General features: G+C 35.8%; 3 protein-coding genes and 1 pseudogene across 5 annotated transcripts; 2 read left to right on the top strand and 2 right to left on the bottom strand.

Moving 5' to 3' along the window:
* Positions 1 to 935: 935 nt before the first annotated feature.
* LOC104777750 (putative WD repeat-containing protein C2A9.03) lies at positions 936 to 4481 on the top strand. Of its 2 annotated transcripts, none has more exons than XM_010502060.2 (10): positions 936 to 1328; positions 1709 to 1887; positions 2024 to 2191; positions 2282 to 2368; positions 2531 to 2665; positions 2747 to 2857; positions 2949 to 3040; positions 3120 to 3225; positions 3431 to 3517; positions 3612 to 4481. In XM_010502060.2, exons 2-10 carry the CDS (start codon positions 1744 to 1746, stop codon positions 4023 to 4025), a joined length of 1344 nt encoding a protein of 447 aa, XP_010500362.2. In that variant the 5' UTR covers positions 936 to 1328; positions 1709 to 1743; the 3' UTR covers positions 4026 to 4481. The 2 variants fall into 2 exon arrangements, 1 of the variants encoding a protein (XP_010500362.2); XR_015558078.1 differs by having other exon boundaries at positions 1008 to 1328; positions 3120 to 3312.
* Positions 4482 to 4947: 466 nt separating this feature from the next.
* On the bottom strand, positions 4948 to 7547 carry LOC104765111 (high mobility group B protein 10). Its single transcript, XM_010502070.3, has 6 exons — positions 7263 to 7547; positions 6638 to 6716; positions 6370 to 6532; positions 6222 to 6269; positions 5425 to 5801; positions 4948 to 5333 (listed from the first exon to the last, which is right to left on the bottom strand). The coding sequence occupies exons 1-6, from the start codon at positions 7445 to 7447 to the stop codon at positions 5223 to 5225; spliced, it is 963 nt and encodes a 320-aa protein (XP_010500372.1). The 5' UTR covers positions 7448 to 7547; the 3' UTR covers positions 4948 to 5222.
* Positions 7548 to 7953: 406 nt separating this feature from the next.
* LOC104777768 (WPP domain-interacting protein 3) lies at positions 7954 to 10054 on the bottom strand. Of its 2 annotated transcripts, XM_010502082.2 has the most exons (3): positions 9737 to 10054; positions 8696 to 9553; positions 7954 to 8570 (listed from the first exon to the last, which is right to left on the bottom strand). In XM_010502082.2, exons 2-3 carry the CDS (start codon positions 9549 to 9551, stop codon positions 8053 to 8055), a joined length of 1374 nt encoding a protein of 457 aa, XP_010500384.1. In that variant the 5' UTR covers positions 9552 to 9553; positions 9737 to 10054; the 3' UTR covers positions 7954 to 8052. The 2 variants fall into 2 exon arrangements, with proteins under 2 accessions (XP_010500384.1, XP_019101517.1); XM_019245972.2 differs by lacking the exon at positions 9737 to 10054 and having other exon boundaries at positions 8696 to 9568.
* A 3580-nt stretch (positions 10055 to 13634) lies between these two features.
* On the top strand, positions 13635 to 14532 carry LOC104777776 (uncharacterized; annotated as a pseudogene).
* The last annotated feature ends 9395 nt before the right edge of the window (positions 14533 to 23927 follow it).

Raw genomic sequence — 23927 nt, forward strand, 5'->3', positions numbered from 1 at the left:
GAATTCGTAAATTTTACACAAATCACTTAAAATGTCAAGTAGATTTTTAAATCATCAGTTCACTTAAAATGTCAAGTGTAAAAAATATCGGATTTTTTGGATGGGACCATAAAACACGACGTCATGATATTTTTTTTGATATAATTAAAGTAGTGTCTGTGTTCCCATTTATAGGGCTCGACATTCGGGTAACCCGTTCGGGTTCATGTATTATCCATTCGGGTTCGGGTAAACAGGTTTAGAAAAATAAAAATCATTGGGTATTTTTAGATATATGGGTTCGGTTCGGTTTGGGTATTATTGGGATCGGGTCGGTTTGGGTTACAAATTTTAGAACCCGATTAGTACCCGAACTACCGGATACCCGAAAAAATATAATTAAAATTAATTAAATTTAAATAAATTTTGTTTAATTTTGACTTATGTGACAAAAATATTTTTGATATTTTGATTATTTTTGATATTTAGATATAAAAATAAATGAAATATTCAAAACTATAATCATAATTTTTGGGTAATTGCATTATATTAATGATAAATATTATAAATATACTTATATGTTCGGGTTTTATGGTTACCCAAATGGGTACCGGGTATTACCCGACCCTAATCCAAACCCACATGTATTAGAAAATAGAACCCAATAAAATTTTATAGGCAAACCTGTATCCAATTCTAACCCGGTTTTTGGGTCAGGTTCCGAGTTGGGTATTTAGATACGATTTTTATGCCCTGACCTAGTTCCCAAGATAATGTTAAACAAAAAATCTCTTATAGAAGAGAAGAAAGACAAATCTGTCCTCATATACACTAAACCAAAAAACTTTCATCTTTTCTTGTATCTCAGGGGTGAATATGTCTAAAATAAATGGCATATACAGTCAGTATATAGAATTTTGTAGCTAGATATGGTTTAATTAATGCCAAACAATCATGTAGATATTATACAATAAAAAAAAAGAAATTAATCAAATCTAGTAAAGGAAAAAAAAGAAAGAAAAAAAAACGGACCGTCTCTTTCCCACTCATATGTCAGTTTTGTTTAATTGGTTCTTCTTCTTCTTCTGTGAAAGGGGAAAAGATAAAATTTGTTGCTGTTCCTATCTCTCTCTCTGTCTTCCCGTTTTCACTTTTTTTTTTCTTTTTCTTTTCTGTTCGTTCTCTGGCGGCCGATCCCGTCGCTCTACCTCTTCAGATATATTGTTTTTTCACATGACCTCCAAATTGAAAATTATCACTATATCTCAGGATTATATTGCTGAAATTTCTCGCATCTGGATCGAAAACAGAAATTTCATTTTCGTTCTGATTCCTACTAAAATCCTAGGGTTTGTCCCCCTCCATCTTTTGATCTATATTATTTGTAGTCCCTTTTCGTCACTGCCTAATTTTGATGTTGTGATTGTTTGGGTTTCTGAATTAATTGCAGTTTTCTCCTCTTTTCTTTCTTTTTTTCCAATTTCGTCCGCTTTGGTTTATATATATGTTTAACTCCTTTTTTTGTCCTCAATTATGTATATCTAGTCTTATGAATTAGAATTAGCCTAGTGAGAGTTGCATGTTTTAATGTTTTTGTTCTTTTTGTTTTTTTTTTTTTTTTTGTTAATGTGTATTATTTAACTCTTAAGCTGTTTTTGAGTAAGGAATTTTAGTGTTTCTTAATATGGTGGATTTTTAGTAATATGGTTGTGTGTTTGTTTTATGCAAGGTGCCTATAATTTAAGGAATTACCAAAACAATAAAATGTCCAATTATCAAGGAGATGATGATGCTGAGTACATGGAAGACGTAGATGATGAGATGGAAGATGTTGAAGATGATATGGATGAGGAGTTTCGTGGCGATGATCTTGCTGCCTCAGATTCTGATGTTGATGAAGTTGAGTCTGTAAGTATATATATCCCCTGATAATGGCTTTGGCCTTGGCTTTATCTGTTTCGTTTTGCTATGCTACTTTATTAATAATTTCTTATTCAGTTAGTTACCTATATATGTTGTAAATTTTGGTGTTATTTGGTTTCAGAATACTAAACTTGCTGATACCTCGGCGGAGCAAGCTCGGAAAGGGAAAGATATCCAGGGGATTCCTTGGGACAGGCTTAGTATTTCTAGAGAGAAATACAGACAAACTAGATTAGAGCAGTATAAGAATTATGAAAATGTCCCTAACTCTGGGGAATCCTCTGAAAAGGTACGGGTTTATATTCTCTGATCCTCCATTGTTGTTAGTGTTCAGGTGGGCGCATTTACTTATTGACATTATTTGATCGTATGGATTCAGGTTTGCAAGGTCACACAGAAAGGGGGACTCTTTTATGACTTCTGGAGGAATTCAAGATCTATTAAATCTACTATACTTCATTTCCAGGTTTTTTTTTTTTATTTGTTTGAGAGTTTGCTAATTTGAACTAGTTGATAGTATTTTTCTTTGTGATTTTGATTTATATTTCGTCTTTGGCATGGTTGAGGACATAACATTTGTCTACTACTTAAACTCTCTGTCTGATCAAAAATCTTTACTGTGTCATAGTTGAGGAATCTGGTATGGGCAACTTCTAAGCACGACGTTTATCTTATGTCGAATTTCCTGGTTACACATTATTCTTCTCTAACGTCTGGAAAGCATGAAGTTCTCAATGTTCGTGGTCATGTTGCACCGTCCGAGGTTAGTTTTTGCCAGAATGTAGAAAGTTCTACTATAATGTAACTATATTCGGTCCTGAACTTTTTTTTTTGCTGCATTTAGAAACATCCTGGAAGTTTGCTGGAAGGATTTACGCAGACTCAAGTGAGTACACTTGCAGTAAAAGATGACTTTCTAGTTGCTGGTGGGTTTCAAGGAGAACTTATTTGCAAGGTAAGTCTAGATTTTATTTATTAGCGATTTTTATCACATTAGCAACGTGCATTCTCATTAATAAGCCTCGTCTGTTTCCATATTGGTTCAGCATCTTGATAGACCGGGTGTCAGCTTTTGCTCTCGTACGACTTACGATGATAATGCTATAACCAACGCTATTGAGATCTACAACAAACCCAGGTTTGTGCTTGTCTTTTGCTGAAAGGATACACAGAAAGTTCTGCTTCTATCTAACTTAGTTTTTGTTTTCTGATGGCAGTGGTGCACTTCATTTTACTGCCTCAAATAATGACTGTGGTGTTAGAGACTTCGACATGGAGAGATACCAGCTTGTTAAGCATTTTCGTTTTCCTTGGCCTGTGAATGTAAAGTCCTTGCTTCTTTCTCGGTTTTGCTTTGGATTTAGCATAACTCGTGATCACTTAGACTTGCGGCAAATAGCATGAGTTACAGTTAGGCTTTTATAACCCCATTTATTATCCAATTAACCAAATCCAAGTGATAAATGTATATGTGTTTCGAATCATTTAACAAAAATGGTATTCTTTTGTTTTCAATTTGTTGGTACAGCACGCATCTTTGAGTCCTAACGGTAAATTACTGGCTATTGTTGGAGACAACCCAGAGTGCCTTATAGTAGATCCCAACACAGGAAAGGTACATATTTGTGGTCCTGGATATAAGCGTATGAAAATGGCTTGTCACCATGCATATGCATTATAATGTCAAATCTTGGGAATTTCCTCTGCAGACGTTGGAAACACTATCAGGGCATGTGGACTTTTCCTTTGCCTCGGCATGGCATCCAGACGGAGTCACTTTCTCAACGGGAAACCAGGACAAGACTTGCCGTATCTGGGACATCCGTAATCTATCTCAATCCGTTGCTGTCTTGAAGGGTAACCTGGGAGCAATCCGGTCAATCCGCTACACATCTGATGGAAAATACATGGCCATGGCTGAACCTGCTGATTTCGTACATGTCTATGATGTCTCAAACGGGTATGAAACAGAGCAGGAAATCGACTTCTTTGGGGAGATCTCTGGAATATCTTTCAGCCCTGACACAGAGGCGCTCTTTATTGGGGTATGGGACCGCACTTATGGTAGCCTCCTTGAGTTTGGTCGGCGCAGGAACTATTCCTACCTTGATTCGTTTCTTTAAGCACAAAAAGAAGTATACACAACCCTCTCCAAGGAATAAAAGAGAGCTCATACAGCAACCAGTGAAGACAAACAACATCATGGATCTCTTGAAGGTGTAAATGATGTGTTGTGCAAATGCTAGTAGGTAGTGTCTTTTGTTACATTTTTCCGGCTGGTGTGTTGCTTCCTTATTCAAGCTTGGTTTCAAAGATGTGTACAAAAAGGGATGGTTCAGTGGTGGCACAGTCTGGATTAGGACTTGATGGTGGTGCTGCAGCTGGATTCACCATGTTCAAAGTCAGTTTGGGATACAAGGATCATTGCTGTTCTGTTTGGTGGCTTGTGAGTCTTTTGTTTTTGTTCCTTGTATTTGTGGTTGTTGTAGGATCTCGAGTGTTTGAATCATGTTCTGAGTTTAGAATATGGAGATGCTTAATTAAACTATAATAATAATAATAATCCCTGTTCGTTAGAATTCGACTACATTTAATCTTTGTTTCATTACATTTCTGCTGCTTACGAATATCACTCAATCCCTCTCCGTCGTGATCAGCCTCAGCACAGGACTCACTCTTCCTAGGCCGCTTCGTCTTCTTCAAACTTCCAAAGCAAAACTTGGCGAAATAGGGGTTGCCCTGAGCAGAACGGGAAAACTCACTATGAAGCCGGAGATGATCGAGCTAAAGAATACGTGAGTCTGCTGAAATCGAACGATCCAGTTGGATTCAACATTGTGGATGTTCTCAGTTGGGGATCAATCGGACACATCGTCGCTTACTACATCTTAGCTACTTCTAGCAATGGTTACGATCCCAACTTCTTTGGCTGATTTTAATTGGTAACTGTTTGTGTATTATAGTATCGGGTCGGTTATGAAATAAATGTTTTGTCTTTCTTAAAATGTCCATACATAAACATGAGAATATAAATATTGAGTCGAGTTTTATGTCAAAAGGCAAAACATAGAACTTGGTCTCCCTGGATATATTAATATATATGGCTATGCCGGCAACACTACAAAATGGCACTTACTAAAACAACGACAGAAAGACACAAGTCTGCAGTTAGTAACCTCTTCACTAAACCCTATAACCATAAACATGGCAAATTCTGCAGATGATCAAAAACATAACATTCAAGGTAAAATTAAACAAGTTCTCTGAAGAAAAAAGGATAATGTTACAACAAACACAGGTGACAACAAAAGGTAGAGACACTACTGAGCCCCTGTAGAGGCAGCAGCAGCTCCTGAGTCATGTGCAGATTTGTATTCCAACATCTCGCTTCTGTATCTCTCCACATCCTTCACTCCTTTGTCTTGATAAACCTGTAACGGCGATCAGACTTGCGATCAAAACACTGGTTTTAATAATAATAACAAAATATGTATTTGATTTAATGATGATTCGATCGGATACCTGTTTCTCAGATTCAGTGAGATTGCTCCACATGTGTCCTATTTTCTTGGTGATGGTTCGTTCTTGTCCTTGGTACTCAGGTTTCAGCCTAGCGTACTGCTCAGCAAAGAAGAAGTTGTAGCCACTCCTGTGGCACTTGGGCTTCTGAGAGTCGACTACAGCCAACTTTGCTTTCTTCCTGTGCCGGCGTTGTGATGATGGTACAGTGGCTGAAGGTGCTTCCATGGTTTGTTGGGGCTGCCTTGGCGTTTGAGACATGTGGTAAAGCACACCTTTCAGCTCTTGGGTACCAATTTTCATCGTCACCAGATAGCCGTTATCAAACTTCCCGTCAATGCATCCATGAACCTCATACCTAACTTGTGGTTCATCAATACCTGCACATCCCATAACATACGTCAAAATTTAACTTAGACAGATGTGGCGAATCTATGCGGTAATCTTACACAGATAAGGAATGAAATCAAAGGAGAGACAGTGTATTTAATTTGCGGCTTATATTCACCAAGAATGGGTTAGAAGCTGATAAAACTAAAAAGGAATGAACCTGAGAGAGCTTGGCTATTACGCCATATTTGTGACACGTTAACTCAGGATGAATTAAACCGTGAGAAAACTAATGAACCCGAATATGGAATTAACAGCATATCAGACTATGACTTGTTTACAAAGAAGCTGTCGTGAACTCTATTCAATGGGGAGACTACTAAATACAACATTCTACAAGCTGATGCATTGGACAGGGATATGGAGGGAAGAAAACAAAAGCCACAGAGTTAGAGAAACGTTTCTTATACCTTCCTCAGGGTTTGGAGAGTCACTGGCAAGGTTCTTCATTGCTTCATCTGGCAAAGAATAAGAATTTAGGGTTATCGCAGCATGTCACATATAAATGGAAGAAAAGGCAAGACAACGATAAGAACTTTTTTTAGTGTTGAAATAGACCTGTTGACTGGATTGAAGAGACTGGGTTTTCAAGGTAATACACATGTTCCAGCTGAAAGAGAAACTTGAGATAATACTTCCTCAAGACAAACGATGCACTTGTTATCGTCGTTGGAAAACTGAATGCACCAATCACTTCTTTCCATTTCCTATCCTTAATCACCTAGAGTAACACAAAAAAAAACAAAAAAAAAACATTTCAATTCTCAACAAAAACAAAAATAATCTCCAAACCGTATGGATTAATGGCAACAGGAACTCCTCCTACCCTTTCAATGCCACCTCGAGATGTCACCTCGATGAAAAGCCGATGGAGATCAAGAGTGTTTCCTCCCACAGTAGGAACCCTTTTACACAGACAGATAACATATCACCAATCTTTCAGTTAATGGAAACCAAAGATAAATCAACACATAAAGCCTAAACTCGTTCATAGATCATAATTACAATATCGTGATTAGTAAATACCAAATCCAGTTTGATATAAAACCTAATTCAACAGGCGATACATATGACACGACACACTCACTGCATTAACGAAACACAAACTTCACCAATCCAGATTCCGTAAAACCCTAATTGACATTTACCATCATTGCACTAAACACAAAATCTAATGCTTTTTGCTTTAATCTTACCAAGCAAAATATCAACAACTCAGCCCTTAAATCTATAACCCTAATGAATCCTAAAGAGTAAAATACAAACCATAATTGCATATATCTTCTAATAAATCCTACAACCACAGAACAACAAAGAAACACAATTCAATTTCAATCGACACGACGAGACAAATAATAGAATACCCAAAAACGAAAACAAATTTAAAACAATCTTGAACTGAACGCGACAGTCTCACAAAACCCAAAAACACACACAAAACGAGAACTCACTTCAAAGTCTTGGTGGTTAAACCGAGCAAAGCTCGGAGCTTTTCCCAGAAAAGAGCAGAGTTACGAACAAGATCATCGTATTTGGCAGGAGCAGAGGAATCGTCGCATCTCTTGTTATCAGAAGGATAACCATTAACGGGCTCCACGTGAGTTTGAGAGTAGGGTGGTGAAATATCAGTCGACATTTATCTTTTTGGCCGTCTTGGTAAAGAGAGGTAAAGAGCACTTGAGGCGAGACCGTATTTAAGATTTTTATTTTTCTGATTATTATTAATCCTCACTTACATATTTTTATATTGAGAAACAGGATAACGTTTTAACCAAATTCACCACACAAATTTTAGTGATTTTTTATCTTAAGAGATTTTTCCCTAAATCATCATATAGGGAAATTGTTTTATTCTTTTTTAGTCAAACCAATTTATTTACTTCCTTTTTTCGGCTAATTAGTCTTAGTTACTCTTTTGATTAGGTTTAACTGTGAGAGTGAGAGCCGAGCCCCTTAAACAAAAGCATCTTCCCCGGGTTAATGGGCCTAATTTTAAAAAAAACAAGACCGGACCGGTCGGATTGTAAACTGGAATTGAGTTATTAAGCTGGTTGAAACCGATTAAACCGGTGATCCAATTCAGTATCCGGTCCGATTGGGACAAATTTTATAATCGTAACTAGTCTAACTGTTCCGACAATGTGGTAAAGAGACATTTTTATTATTACAGTATTACAATAAATGAAAAATCTGTAGAAACAAAAACGTTTGATAATTCCACAACAACAAAACCAAATCTTTTCAAGTTGGTATAACTAACTGTGAAGCAGGAGAGAATTGAAGGACGAGAAACCAAAGCATGGAGACAAGCAAGATCAATTGTGTCAAAATATAGATACCGAGCTTACATGTTTTACCTAAGATGACTTCACGGTTTGATTCAGGAGGATCTTCTGTCAAAGAATGTAACTTCTTAGGTTCTTGTGGTAATTGTAGTGAGCTCAGAGATCTTGTGAGCATCAAATGCTCGATTTCGGCTTCGATCTTTCTCTGGAGAATGTCTTCGAGTTCAGATTCCATCTTCGAGTTTTCGAGTTCTTGGATCCTGCCTTCTTTTTCCTCGAGAGCACTTCTTGCTTCCTCGAGTTTGTGTTCCAGATGTTTTACCTTCTCCTTCAAGATCAATGCCTTTGGTCCTGAGGATATTGAGTTATCTTCTCTACAATTTTCATTTCTTGGCTGGTCTGATGAGCTCAGTTCATCTATGTTCGACTGTAATGGTATAGGTTCCTTACCCAGCTCCTGAAAAGTTTGAACCTCTGCACACGGTTCAATTGCATAGTGTTAGTTTAGAAATATCATATATAAACATTGAGAACAACATAAAGATGTGAATATCTTTCAGACATGATTATTGAAATCAAGATTTGTGTGTGCATGGAACCTTTCCAAAGAGCTTCCTGCAGAACTGCAAAACTTTTGATAGAATCTGCAAACGGATCCTTGTCTGTCCAATGATTGTTGTTTTCCTTACTCTCATCTCCATCTTCTTCTTTATACCCATTCTCTCTTCGGCTATACGTTTCAACTTCCTCCCTAACTTGACCTTCTTTGCTAAATCCGCCAATATGAAATCTCTCATCTTTCTCTCCATAGTTAGCAACAGAAACCGCACCACTCGAAAACACAAAATCACTACTTCTCAAGTCAGAATCCATGCTGGAACAAGGCTTCTCCTTCTCAATATCTACCCGCTCTTCACTAGCCTTCTTCACGGTATCACCACTCCATATTTTCCCTTGGCTACCTGAAACAACCTTCCCTCCTATTGCATTACCGCTATGCTCTTCGCTTTTCTCAGACGCTTGGCCAACAGTAAAGATACAACCTGGATCAGGAGGACTAAACCCGTTGACTACACCTGGATGATGATGCACCATATTAACAGAACCAACAGAGCCTTCACTACTCTGCCTTGCTTCAACTGAAGACAAGTCCACATGTTTAGAAGGAGGATTCACAAAACCAGTCAAATTACGCTTCAGCAACTTACTACTACTACCATCATCAACAGGAGCAGCGTCATCGTCCTTTACAGGACCATCTCTTTTGATCCTTCTCCATTTCTTCAAACCGAAACCTTTCCTCGTCGCCGATCCACCCGGAGACTCAACCCTGATAGAACTATCAACGCTGTTCGATCGTTGAGGTGGTGATCCAACACTTCCATTTGCAGTATGATCAGCAAGTACTGAGTTACCATTGTCTTCCTCTACAGATTCAGGGACTGAGTCATTCATTCCTAAATCCATAACCACTCCGTTAAGATCTCTAAAGTAACTAGATTTAGCTCAGAAAAACAAATATATATAAACTTCATCAACGAACTACGACGAGAAGACCCAAATTCAACAAATCTCATCTGATCAAAAATTCTATAAATCTAACTTAGAAGAGAGGAATCGAATCGAATAGAAAAGCGTACCTAAAATACAATCAGTAGACAAAACTCATCCAACGTCGAGAGCTTTCACGAGTTACAGAAGGAACAAGAGAAACAAAGAATCTAACGGATGGTCATGCGACGGAGAAACCCGCCGACATTGGAGATGATACCGGAAGGGAACTTATTTAGCTAAGCTGCTTGCGAATTGGCATCAACGAAATGATTGATAGAAGACCGAACAACAGAATGATTTGCGGACAACAGAGTACACACGTGGGTCCCACATGACATAAACCCCCCCCCCAGTGCGCACAGCTGGCCGTCCAATCTGGACTCTTGGAGTACACAGAACAACATGTCCGAGGAACCCAAGTATATGAGCCCAGTTTATTGGGCTGTTAAGGCCCATCAAGTCGAGTCGCTCCTTTAATTAAACTATCCAAGTTTTGCATAGAGAGACTAGGGCATGACCGGTTCAAAGCCTTTGCTGTCGCCGTTGCAGGAGATCGCACAAGCAGGTGATTATTGTTTCAAACGTTATTAAACGTTTTGAATGATTGGTTTAACGTTTTAAAATGGGTACGTTTGTGGGAGTTTTACGACTGGTTGACCAACGGTTGCATTAGCGGTTAAAACATAATAAATGTAATATATAATTATATAAATATTTTAAAACACCAAAAACTTTATTAAATTTGATTTATAATTAAAAATACTAAAATAATTATTCAAAAAACCAACAAAATTCATATTGAAATACTTATTACTTTATACATTTGGCTTTTCACCTAAAATTTAATCAAGTAATGTATAACAAAACATATGCTTTAGATTATAGGTATTCACTGCTAAATCTCACACACTCAATCAGTTCCTCACATTGAATTACAAGGCCAAGGTAAATTAATTATGAAAAAGTTGACTATTGATTGGTGATTTTTTTAATATATTCACAAATAATCTGATTTTCTTAAACTTTTGATGAAATGTTTTATTTATTTATATTTTTTTGAACGTATTTGTGATGTGTCAATAGTTTTACATCATGTTTTCTGATTTTTTGTTAATTGGAATCTTATTTTTTGTAATTGTTTATTTTCTAATCTCGTCAATCGTATTTGTACTTCATTTTCTCTCATCTTTAATGGGTACAATAGTTAGGTTGAAGATATAAGAAAAATATTTTGTAGTATTTTTGATTTGTTTTTTGTTACGAAAAAAAAAATTCCAACCGCAACCGCAAACGCTTGCGGGAAGCAGCTTTTGAAATTCAGTGGTTGGGAGCAGTTGGGAGCGATTGGAAACGGTTTGTGTGATTGGCACCAATCGCTAGAAACCGCTACCACCCGCAAACGCAGCGTTTGCGGGAGGTAGCGGGAGAACCAGTCAGGCCCTAAGACCATGAGGATTGGTGAAAACACTCACTTTCTCATATATAATACTAGATAAGGGTTCGCAATGTGCTGGCTTTAAAATTTTTGAAGAAAATAAATTATAAAACTTAAACAAATTTTTAAAAATATAAAAAGAAATTTTATTTTCTGAATTAAGATATAAATAATTTTAGTTAGAGAAACAATCATATTTGTATTTACCTTCAATACACTTATTTATCTCCCACTAAATTTTTTGCCAAATACTCATCATTATGAATATTAGTATTGTCAAATTTTAAAAACGTTACACAACTTATTCACAAAATATTTTATATGCAAAGAGTTCATCAAAGCAACATGTAATTAGTAAGCATGTACAATTTTATTCTATGTGTTCTTACACCCAAAATGATTGTATTGTTAAAATATGCTATTTATCACCACCAATAAAATATCTTCTGAACAAATTAAACAATTTATGTTGTTTTACTTTCATTTTAACATAATTATAGTTCTTATAATTACTAAAATTGTTTTGTAACATAATTTCTTTAATCATGAATTTTTTTTACTCTAAATATATTTTGGATGAACAACTTGTGAAAATTATCTACTATATTTTAATGATTTTATGGTCAACCTAATAAAAGTTAAAAATTTGAGAAACAGTTAATATAACATAATAAACATATAAAAAGAAAAATTTGAAAATTATAATTACGATGGTATATATCAGTTTTAGATAATTCAAATATACAAAATAGAAACTTTATAAACAATCCAAAACATGACATATGTCATAATCACGTTCATAATCACGTTAAGGATCGACGATCTATTTGCTCCTCGGAAGTATCGCATTGTACCATAACAACTTAAAACTATGACCTCGAAGAGTAAATTATCAACTATTTCTATCTAAATCAAAAGTTCTCATATATTTCTCCATATATCTGGGTTTAAACAATTTACGAACCAAATCCGATATAAAACAACATAAATCCGGTTCGAAACCAATTTTAAAACGGTTTACTATTCCAACTTTCCAAATTTGAAAATCGCTTCTCAATTACTCGATCAAGCATCTATTGTTTTAGTACCAGAATCATCGACATTATTCGGAAGAGAAAACTCTAAATTTTGACCAGAAAGATCAATCACCGACTAATTTTCCAAACTTATAATGCTACTAATTGTAGAATCACTTTTAGAACCTCCATCAGTGTCTCCATCCTCGATTAAATTAGCGTGATTTATATATTTCGATTCCATTTCATTGCATCCGATAACTTCCATTGAGGAAAAAATAATCAAAGATCAAAGCTTTCGATATAAACATTTAATTTATTATGTCACTATTTGGGTCACAACAGGCCGGTAACCAAATCGTTACATTCGTAGAGAGCGAGACTCGATCTTTGGTATGATGGTGTTTTCTACAGTTGGATTTACCAATGGTCATTGCAATAAAGGTCACTTGACAAACATAATTTTTATGTAGATATAATGTTATTTTTTTAATTAGGTGTCCTATTACGTTTCAAAAATAATAATTCTTTTAACTTAACTTATGTTTTTCTTTTAAAATTTATTGTTCACTATTTATTGATTAATAATAATAATATACATGCTTAATGTGTTATTTTTTTATATATGTCAAAATCTAATTAAGATAAATCTATAATATAGTTAGCGTACAATAGAAAATAGATTAGTTTTGTTAATTTTCTTTTTTGATTTAGGATTTTTTTAAGATATAAACATGTAAATTTTACGTACATTTAATGTTATTTTCTTAATTAGTTTTTTTTTGAAAAGTAATAATTGTTTGACACGTGTCAACATTTCATTAGTATACTTGATACGTGTCATGATCTTGTAAATGGCTAACTTTGAAAATCCAACTTTATATAATAAGATTTTGATCATTTTAGTTATTTAGTTATATTTAAAATGATAATTAAAATTTTTTGTCCAACTATAAACAAACACAAATGAAAAACCTTGAGAAACTTATCTTATTATCTCTCATCCTTTTTATTACTTTTTATAATATAAATAATGAGAATTTTGTTGAGAAACCTCCAATGCACATGCTCTAAGTAGAGAGTTTTGATAACATTTTATCAACATTTTAGTATTTTGATAAAAATCATGTATAGTTATTACTTTTCTTCCATTTGATATATAGACTTCATATCTTCATGATTTACCTCCATAACATTTCTTATATTTGCTTAATTGTGCATGTAACACACATAATAGCTACTTGATTGTATTATTATAATAGATTGCATTCTTAATTCTTTATTTTTATTAAGATTATTAATATTTATCATTTATCATTGTATTTCTTATAAACAAATGTAACTAATTAATACACTATAATATATTTAGGAATGTAATTCTATGTTTATAATATATGAATCAAAATTCAAAATATTTTTTTTTGAAATTAAATAACATTTAAAATAATTAATATTATATTGATGAGATACCTAAAAGTATGATAAACACACACATATATATACACACACATTGTGTTAGTTGTATCATCTTAACATTGTACTACCCTTCTCTCATTTTCATATTAACAAAAATATTTATTTTCCTACTCTCGTTGCCTCCATCGAAATGGCTCGATTGGCACGGGAAACATTTTTCATATTTCTCATTTGTTTTATGTGTCTTGAATCTTATGCCCATGTAAGAGAACTGACTTCACCACCAGAAGTACTGATGGATACAATTTATGGAAGCTATAAAAGTGGACCTAGTGATCGAGGAAAAGGTCACGATGTACCACCACCACCAAAAGTACCGATGGATACAATCTATAGAAGCTATAAAAGTGGACCTAGCGACCGAGGAAGAGGTCACGATGTACCGCCACCACCAAAAGTATTGATGGATACTATCTATGGAAGTTACAAAAGTGGACCTAGTGATCGAGGAAAAGGTCATGATGTACCACCACCACCAAAAGTATCGATGGATACAATCTATGGAAGCTATAAAAGTGGACCTAGCGACCGAGGAAGAGGTCACGATGTACCGCCACCACCAAATGTATTGATGGATACAATCTATAGAAGTTACAAAAGTGGACCTGATGTTCGAGGAAGAGGTCGCGATGTACCGTCACCACCAAAAATACCGATCGATACAATATATAGAAGCTATAAAAGTGGACCTGATGATGGAGGAAGAGGTCATGATGTACCACCACCACCGAAAACATCTATGAATATAATCTAAAAAGGCTATAAAAGTGAATATGAAGATTAAGGGAAAGGTCATGGTTCAGTGTCGTTTCCCGGTTCATCAAGAAAAAAAGATGGCATGGCTAGTGTTGGGTTTATATAAGTTATATGTATAATATAATGATAACCAAAACCAAACTGTAAGCCACTTTAATACCATTAACTAAAAATAAATAAATTTCCTTATAAAATAAAATATAATTAAATATAGTCAGAAAATAAATCTTTACAAGTTTGAACCTCCATGAACAAAGTCATCACAAATTCAAACATATCCTTAACAACTCGAACATATTTGTGTAAATATAAAAATAAAATAGACTAAAACTAAAAAATTTATAGGCATATTATTTCTTTAGCATTCAGATAAAAAGAAAATATGAATATAGTCAAAAAAACAAATTATTACAAGTTTGAACTTCCATAGACAAAACCATCACAAAGTCAAATACAACTCGAACATATTTGTGTAAATACAAAAATAAAATAGACTAAAACTGAAAAAATTATAGAGACATATATCATTTCTTTAGCATTCAAATAAAAAACGTATACCTCTTCACTTATATACATGTTTATGGTGTATTAGACAAACTCGAATTATATATACGTACTATCAACAAATCGAAAACAAAAACTCGAATGATATACCAAAATTAATCTATTTTTTTCGATCGATCCCTAATTGATTTCAAGTTGAAAAGAAAAAAGTAGTAGTTCAGAATCCCTGAGTCGCAACAGACAATATCAATCATATAACCCGAAGGAGAGATCCGTGAGGAAGAGTGCCTTACTACGTCCTCAACAACTCAACGTGGGTCGACGATTGACTCCTCAACGAAGAATCTTACTTTCCTTTGGTTGATTAATACTAATAAATACGAATAGTGACTCAAAATGATATTCAATTTAGTTATATCTTTTGCGTGATGCATGCGTTTATTTAATTTATTATTTAGTCTCCGTTCCCTGTAAAATAATTCAACATTAGATTTATAGCCAGCAACGAAATTTCAACCTAAAATCTTCCTAGATATCGACTTTACTAAGAAGTTGATTCAAACGTACTATTCAGACGTTAATCCCTCGACTTAATTTTTCACTATTAGAAATTTTCAATGACAGATAGTAAACAAGTAAGTTAAAAGAACAGGTCAGACAAAAGAGACCATGATTAACTAATCTTGTAACAACTTCTATCAATTAATACTCTTTATATTATAATATTCGGTATAAATTAAGAAAGTCTTTCGCTCCCGAGTTGGACCGATATAAAAAATGACACATTTCGATAAAATACTAAAATAATATTTTTTTTGAAATTCCTATGTAAATATATGATCCATCAATATCATAAATTAATAATCAAACAAACTAAAATATGTATATATATATATATATATCTAAAAAAATATAGTGAAATATGACTTTATTGTTGTTTGACTATTCTTTAATTTGCATTCTTGTTAGAGCTCATCTCTAATCTTTTTTATTGTTTTCTTCTCAAATCGCATCCAAAAATTATGGAAAGTCTTATATTCGATAATTGCTTCTTTAGTAACTGGTTCTAAAGATATCACAATATATTATTCGACTTCATCATTAACATGAAGGATAGTACTAGCAATTTCTTCTAAACTCTAAACTTGTAACTTTTATCATTTTTACTTAGATAATTTACTAAACAATTGACATTTATTCTATTACAATAGCCAAAATTATGAATTAAAAAAATTCATTTTAAAATATGAATGATAACAAAAATATTTTATTTTGTAATTGGAAAAAATTTCAAAATTATAAAAATGAGAAAATCTCTTCATATAAATTAAAACCTCTATAAATTAATAAAATTTAATGGTCCCGACTTTATTAATTTATAGAGGTTTTACTGTATCATAAACTAGAAATACGATTAATACCTTTTTTATGTAAAACAAATAATGAATATTTTAACCGATAAATACATTTTTAGTAAGTGTAATTATATGTTGGTAAAATTGTGTGTTGTGTATTTTAACCGAAATTCTTCTAATTTATCACATATGTTTTAGTCAAACATAATTAATATTATCTTTTAGTCATAATTTGTGTCCGTGTGGTCGAATATTTTCTTATTTACTTTGTTTTAGTTGGATCTCTTGCCAATGTTGGTTTAAAGAACTCAGGTTCATGTGATCAGCGTTGATTGTTGAATCATTTGTGTGAATTCCACGCGCCTAGTTTGACACTAGAGAAGAAGAACGCCATTTGAATGGGACCTATCTGTGAGTAAGCAAGTATCAGTATCATACGTCGATTTTGGTTTTTGTGTATGTAGGACAGCGAAGAGAGAAGCCTTGTATTTGAAGCAACTACTATTAGTATCAAAATCAAATCAACTATCAAAAACAGATTTTTTGGACTTTTTTTTTTATATATATATATTTGCTAGTAACGAGTTTGATATTTTTTAATTTCTAGTATCGATTGGTTGAAGTTTGTACAACTATTGATCGTTTATTACTTAATTTGTGACGATATATACACATATATTGCGATATTAAGCCCACTGGACTCCACGGTAGCCCACCGTACGTATGCTTCATTGTCATCAAGTCTCCGTCAATCTCTCGTCAATCATCTCCATCTTCCTTATACGCTTCTGCATATTTCTCTGCGTATATTTATGTATCTTCTGTAGTTAATATTGATTGATTATGTACGTATCCTCCAAGCTAGAAGACTGTATATAATTGTTGGCCATGAGCTCATGAATTATACAGAGAATTCTCGATTCTGTTCATGGTATCAGAGCAGGATATTTAAAAAAAAAAAAAAAAAAAAACTCTGAAATTTCTTTATTTTCTTAATCGATCATGACCGAGAACCAGAACCAAACCTCGAACCCGAACCCAACGACTGTGGAGGTGAGACGTACGATCTCTCCGTACGATCTGACAACGGCTGACAATCCCGGCGCTGTAATTTTGAAACTTGAGTTACGCCAATGCAGTTCATGTTCCTCACATTCCAACTCAAGAACATGTTAACTATGTTCTCACAGACAAAGATCGTGACGGAGTAAGCGGTTTGAATGACAGTCAATGGCGTAATCTTGTTAAGCTCTTGAATAATACAAACGGGGGAGCAAGCACTAGCAATGAGAAACTCTCTGGTAAGTCTTCTTCTCCTTCCTGGATATTAGATACAGGTGCGTCGCACCATCTGACAGGGAGTTTCGATTTACTCACCAACGTGAGAAATATGGAACCAGTTTTGATAATCTTGGCAGACGGTAGAGAAAGAGTGTCTGTTACTGAAGGTTCTGTTGTGTTGGGGTCTAATCTGCTTTTGAAATCAGTGTTTTACGTTGAAGAATTACAATCTGATCTTATATATGTGGGTCAGCTAATGGATGAGAATCAGTGTGTAGTGCAGTTGGCTGATCAATTTCTTGTTATCCAAGACCGCGCTTCGAGGACGATGACTGGTGCGGGTAAGAGATATTGTGGAACTTTCCGCTTTTGCAGAGATATTATGCCACAACTCATAGTCTTTTGCATCTCGAGTTGCCACCGATGCTACCAGCTCCATTCTGCAAAAGCGGAAAGTTCCACAATATCTCTTACCCGCACCAGTCATCGTCCTCGAAGCGCGGTCCTGGATAACAAGAAATTGATCAGCCAACTGCACTACACACTAATTTCACATCCATTGCTGAAAGGGATGAGCTACGAAGAATGGGTGTGTGATATGAAGACAGCGCTCTGTTCAAGAAAGAAATTTGGTTTTCTTGATGGCTCTATCAAGCGACCAGAAGAAGGATCTGCAGATCTAGAAGATTGGTGGACAATCCAAGCTTTGTTGGTCTCGTGGATCAGAATGACAATTGATCCAGCCTTGCGTTCCAACATTTCTCATCGGGATGTGGCAAAAGATTTATGGGATCATCTGAAAAAGCGTTTCTCTGTGACCAATGGACCAAGGATTCAACAGCTCAAGGCAGAATTAGCTTGCTGCAAGCAGAGAGGGGCTGCTATTGAAACCTATTATGGAAAGTTGAATCGTATTTGGGATAGCATGGCCAATCATAGGCCGGTGCGTGTCTGCAAATGTGGAAAATGTGAGTGCAATTTGACGGTGCTGCAGGAACAAGATCGTGAAGAAGACAAAGTTCATGAGTTCTTGTTTAGACTTGATGACTCTTTCAGAACAGTTCGATCGAGTTTGGTGTCAAGGATACCAATCCAACCAATGGAAGAAGTGTATAACGTTGTACGTCAAGAGGAGGATTTAAAGAACAATGTGAAGAAGGGTGAAGATGTAGCTGAAGTCTCCGCATTTGCTGTGCAACAAAGGGCTCGTGTGAATCCACTTGTGCGAACTGATGTGACGACGGTGTGTAAACACTGTAACCGCAGCGGTCACTCTCCCGACGGTTGCTTCGCTGTAATTGGATATCCAGAATGGTGGGGTGAGCGTCCAAGAAACAGAGCGATGCAAGGAAGAGGACGTGGTAGTGCTGCAACTGGTGGACCTGGAAGAAACTTGAGTTATGCCAATGCAGTTCATGTTCCTCACATTCCAACTCAAGAACATGTTAACTATGTTCTCACAGACAAAGATCGTGACGGAGTAAGCGGTTTGAATGACAGTCAATGGCGTAATCTTGTTAAGCTCTTGAATAATACAAACGGGGGAGCAAGCAATAGCAATGAGAAACTCTCTGGTAAGTCTTCTTCTCCTTCCTGGATATTAGATACAGGTGCGTCGCACCATCTGACAGGGAGTTTCGATTTACTCACCAACGTGAGAAATATGGAACCAGTTTTGATAATCTTGGCAGACGGTAGAGAAAGAGTGTCTGTTACTGAAGGTTCTGTTGTGTTGGGGTCTAATCTGCTTTTGAAATCAGTGTTTTACGTTGAAGAATTACAATCTGATCTTATATCTGTGGGTCAGCTAATGGATGAGAATCAGTGTGTAATGCAGTTGGCTGATCAATTTCTTGTTATCCAGGACCGCGCTTCGAGGACGATGACTGGTGCAGGTAAGAGATATTGTGGAACTTTCCGCTTTTGCAGAATGGAGCTGGTAGCATCGGTGGCAACTCGAGATGCAAAAGACTATGAGTTGTGGCATAATAGGATGGGTCACCCATCTGCAAGAGTAGTTGGTTCACTTCGAAATGTTTTTGTTTCTGTTGATTCTGAAATTTCCAATAAGGCGTGTGATGTATGTCTCCGCGCTAAACAAACAAGAGCTTGTTTTCCGACCAGCGATAATAAAACTTTGTCCATTTTTGAGCTAATACATGTCGATCTTTGGGGTCCATATAGAACTCCGTCTTCTTCTGGTGCTCGATATTTTCTTACGGTTGTAGATGATTTTTCAAGAACCGTCTGGATTTATCTTCAAAACGACAAGACAGAAACAACAACAAATCTGAAAAATTTGATTTCTCTAGTAGAAAGACAGTTTCAAAAGCAAGTGAAACGTGTTAGAAGCGACAATGGCACAGAATTCTTGAGTATGAGTGGTTATTTTCGAACAAATGGAATTGTTCATGAAACTTCGTGTGTGGGAACACCACAACAAAACGGAAGAGTTGAAAGAAAACATCGGCATATTTTGAATGTTGCTAGAGCGTTGCGTTTTCAATCGAATTTACCAATCGATTTTTGGGGAGAATGCATTCTAACAGCTGGATATTTGATTAATCGAACTTCGAGTTCTGTGTTAAACGGTTTGACACCATATGAAAAGCTCTACGGCAAAGCACCTGATTATGAACATTTAAAGGTCTTTGGGTGTCTTTGTTATGCTCATAATCAAGGACACAAAGGCGATAAATTTGCTTCAAGAGCACGAAGATGTATATTTGTTGGGTATCCATATGGGAAGAAGGCCTGGAGATTGTATGATCTTGAGAAAGAGGAATTTTTTGTGTCGAGAGATGTGATTTTTTGTGAAGAAGTGTTTCCGTTTGCAACTGCTGAAGTTAACATCTCTGGAAAAGATGTCGAGGAAGACAAAGAAGGATTGTGGGCTCCTATTTCTACAAGCCATTTTTTAGATGAAGAAATTCGGCCTAGTTTGGTTGCACCCTTAATGGGCCAAATAAATTCTGCAAGCCCATTAGAGACCAACCACGTGCCTAGCAGCCCACCAGCTGAAATTTCTTCTTCTTCGATGGAAACTCCATCTCCGACATCTTCACAACCTGACGCTCCCAATTCACCAAGAGATACTTCCTCCACGTCTTCTGATACACCACAAAGTTCGCCTAGCCGGGATGCAACTCCGGTGGTCACTCCTCCATCATCTCCGACACCCGCTGTTGTGGTTGAAGAACCTGCTCCGGTGATTCCGCTTCGACGAGGAACACGACCACGTACACAACCGATAATTCTCAAAGATTATCATGTTTCTAATACAGCTCAAACTCAATTGTTGGGAATTGGCAGCAAGAAATCTTTGTATCCGATTGAGAACTATGTCGGTTGTACTCGGTTCTCTGCTACGCATCGGGCTTATTTAGTTGCTATCACAAAGGCTGTTGAACCACGTGGTTATACTCAAGCTATTAGAACTAAAGTGTGGAAAACAGCTATGGGCTCAGAGATTGAAGCTCTTGAGGATAACAACACATGGACGATTGAGGATTTGCCACCAGGAAAAACAGCCATTGGATCAAAATGGGTTTACAAGATTAAGCACAATTCGGATGGGTCTGTTGAGCGTTATAAGGCACGTCTTGTAGCTCTCGGCAACAAACAAATCGAAGGTTTAGATTATAAGGAAACGTTTGCTCCTGTTGCAAGAATGCAGACTGTGCGTATGTTCTTAGAAGTTGCTGTAGGAAACAATTGGCCTGTGCATCAAATGGATGTGCATAATGCATTTCTCCATGGGGATCTAAATGAAGAAGTTTACATGAAGCCACCACCTGGTTATTTTACAAATGATGAGAAGAAAGTTTGTAGATTGCGCAAGTCTCTATATGGGCTGAAGCAAGCACCTCGGTGTTGGTTTGAAAAGTTAACAACGGCTTTGTGTGCTTATGGGTTTCAACAATCACTCTCTGATTATTCATTGTTTACATTTGGCAAAGGTGGGGTGCGGATACATATTTTGATCTATGTTGATGATATGATTATTTCTAGCAATTCAGATAAAGCTCTACATATCTTCAAAGAATATTTGGCTTCTTGTTTCAAGATGAAGGACCTTGGTGCTCTGAAATATTTTTTGGGAATTGAGGTCGCTAGAAGTTCCAAGGGATTTTACTTAAGTCAGAGGAAATATGCTTTGGAGGTTGTCCAAGAAGCAGGTCTGTTGGGCTGTAAACCTGCCACATTTCCGTTAGAGCAAAACACCAACTTGTCTATCTCTAGTTCTCCTTTGCTCCCGGATCCTGAACCGTATCGACGTCTGATTGGGAAACTGATTTATTTGGGATCAACAAGACCTGATTTGGCTTATTGTGTACATCATCTGGCACAATTTATGAAGAATCCAAGAGAGGACCATTGGCAGGCAGCATTACGGGTTGTATGCTACTTGAAAGGGACTGCTGGCCAAGGTATTTTTTTACGAGCACAGAAGAATTTCCAGATCACAGGCTGGTGTGATTCGGATTGGTCAGGTTGTCGGAACTCAAGACGTTCAGTGTCTGGGTATTTTGTTCAAGTTGGCGATTCCCCTGTCTCATGGAAAGCCAAAAAGCAGGACACAGTGAGTATGTTTTCCATCGAGGCAGAATATCGGGCCATGGCATACATCACCAAAGAACTTTTGTGGCTGAAACGTGTTCTTCATGATCTCGGCGTCAATCATGATCAACCAATGCGTCTTTGTTGTGATAGCAAATCTGCAATTTACATCGCAACAAACCCGGTCTTCCATGAACGTACGAAGCACATCGAAAATGATTGTCACTTTATCCGCGAAAAAATACAGAAAGATATTCTTGCACCAGTTCATGTTGATAGTAGTGCTCAGTTAGCCGACATCTTTACAAAACCACTTGGTGAACAATCATTTGAAGATTTTCGTGTCAAACTGGGCATTTTAAATCTCCATGCTCCAGTTTGAGGGAGGGTATTGCGATATTAAGCCCACTGGACTCCACGGTAGCCCACTGTACGTATGCTTCATTGTCATCAAGTCTTCGTCAATCTCTCGTCAATCATCTCCATCTTTCTTATACGCTTTTGCATATTTCTCTGCGTATATTTATGTATCTTCTATAGTTAATATTGATTGATTATGTACGTATCCTCCAAACTAGAAGACTGTATATAATTGTTGGCCATGAGCTCATGAATTATACACAAAATTCTCGATTCTGTTCAACATAGGTCTTCGTGAGTGTTTCTGTATATTTCTATGCTGTTAAAAAAGTTAAACGAGACTACTAGAAATGTATTACTTTAGTCCAATAACAACAAGATGTGAATCATGCATGTGACCAAAAATAAAAGAAAAGAAAAGAAAAAAAGGAAGAGAAATTGAACAAGTTTTCGTGAAAAGGGGACAGTTATACAAAAAATGAGGCAGATTTGAATGCGATGATTCCGCTATTTCAAGGAAACAAATATATACTCTTCAATATGAAATGCATGATAGTGACGGGTAAGATTTTCAAATCGTATCGACTTTTCGTCTTTTCTTCGAGACTTCGACCCCATTTATATATGTCTACAAAAAGTATGAAAAAACAAAAATCTTTATACATTTTGGACCAAAGTGTTTTTCAGTATATTGGTCTAAAAATAATACTCTAATATATAAAGCAGAAAAAAAAAATGAAATGCGCTCGTGCGGCCGAAGAAACTGACAAAAAGATGCAAGCCTACGGCCCCGGCCCCAACCGCACTCTCGTTTTATTTTTCACAAACCCCCTCAATTAATTTAGTACTTATGAACTTATCAGAGTTGTTAAATAATCCATCCGCTCCAGACCCTCGCTATTAGTACTATTATTATACAGGTTTTGGACCCTTTTAACATCTGCCAGATTTACAAAAGACATCCTACACAGTACACACCAACGAACTTTAAATTTTTTATATAATATGCAAATGCGTGAAAGGAGGTATTCGAGATCATTCTGGTCTCTTTCCCTAAATTTATTCGTAATAGTACAGTATATGCTAATGTCACGGATTTTTCAAGCTGATATTTTGTTTATTATATTTTTTCAGAATTTATTTTATGTGAAATAATTAATTAATGAAGCCTGTTAAAATTTACTCCGTAATATATGGCACGGGTTTTGAAACCTTAAACTATAATTTTTGTCTATCCAGCTAGGGTTCTCTTATTTACTTATTATAATAGTTTCAGCTTAATTAGACTAACTAACCTATAATTGTGTTTTAGGTGAGAGTTAGATAGGAACGAAACAGATAAGTTTGAATTGATTTTTCTAAATTAAAGTTCTTTTGATTTGTTCTGCGCAACTACTCGAGCAGTGCAAATTTATTCATTATATGCACGAGCAGCGCAAACACGATGCATCATTGCATATGAACAAATCAACGACATCCAAATTTTCAATAACTTAAGGCACGTAATTAATTAATCTTTTAAATTAATAAATAA

This window comes from Camelina sativa, chromosome 1 (genome assembly GCF_030686135.1).
Source record: "Camelina sativa cultivar CO46 ecotype springtype chromosome 1, ASM3068613v1".
NCBI classification, from domain to species: Eukaryota; Viridiplantae; Streptophyta; class Magnoliopsida; order Brassicales; family Brassicaceae; genus Camelina; species Camelina sativa.

Excerpts from the sequence above, each read along its gene's own strand:
- LOC104777750 (XM_010502060.2), top strand. The coding sequence starts at position 1,744 with ATGTCCAATTATCAAGGAGATGATGATGCTGAGTACATGGAAGACGTA. Across the intron at positions 1,888-2,023 it reads ATGTTGATGAAGTTGAGTCT|AATACTAAACTTGCTGATAC; the intron begins GTAAGTATATAT and ends ATTTGGTTTCAG. Across the intron at positions 3,041-3,119 it reads GAGATCTACAACAAACCCAG|TGGTGCACTTCATTTTACTG; the intron begins GTTTGTGCTTGT and ends TTCTGATGGCAG.
- LOC104765111 (XM_010502070.3), bottom strand. The coding sequence starts at position 7,447 with ATGTCGACTGATATTTCACCACCCTACTCTCAAACTCACGTGGAGCCC. Across the intron at positions 6,533-6,637 it reads CTCGAGGTGGCATTGAAAGG|GTGATTAAGGATAGGAAATG; the intron begins GTAGGAGGAGTT and ends GTGTTACTCTAG. Across the intron at positions 6,270-6,369 it reads CTCTTCAATCCAGTCAACAG|ATGAAGCAATGAAGAACCTT; the intron begins GTCTATTTCAAC and ends ATTCTTTGCCAG.
- LOC104777768 (XM_019245972.2), bottom strand. The coding sequence starts at position 9,563 with ATGGATTTAGGAATGAATGACTCAGTCCCTGAATCTGTAGAGGAAGAC. Across the intron at positions 8,571-8,695 it reads GCAGGAAGCTCTTTGGAAAG|AGGTTCAAACTTTTCAGGAG; the intron begins GTTCCATGCACA and ends AACCGTGTGCAG.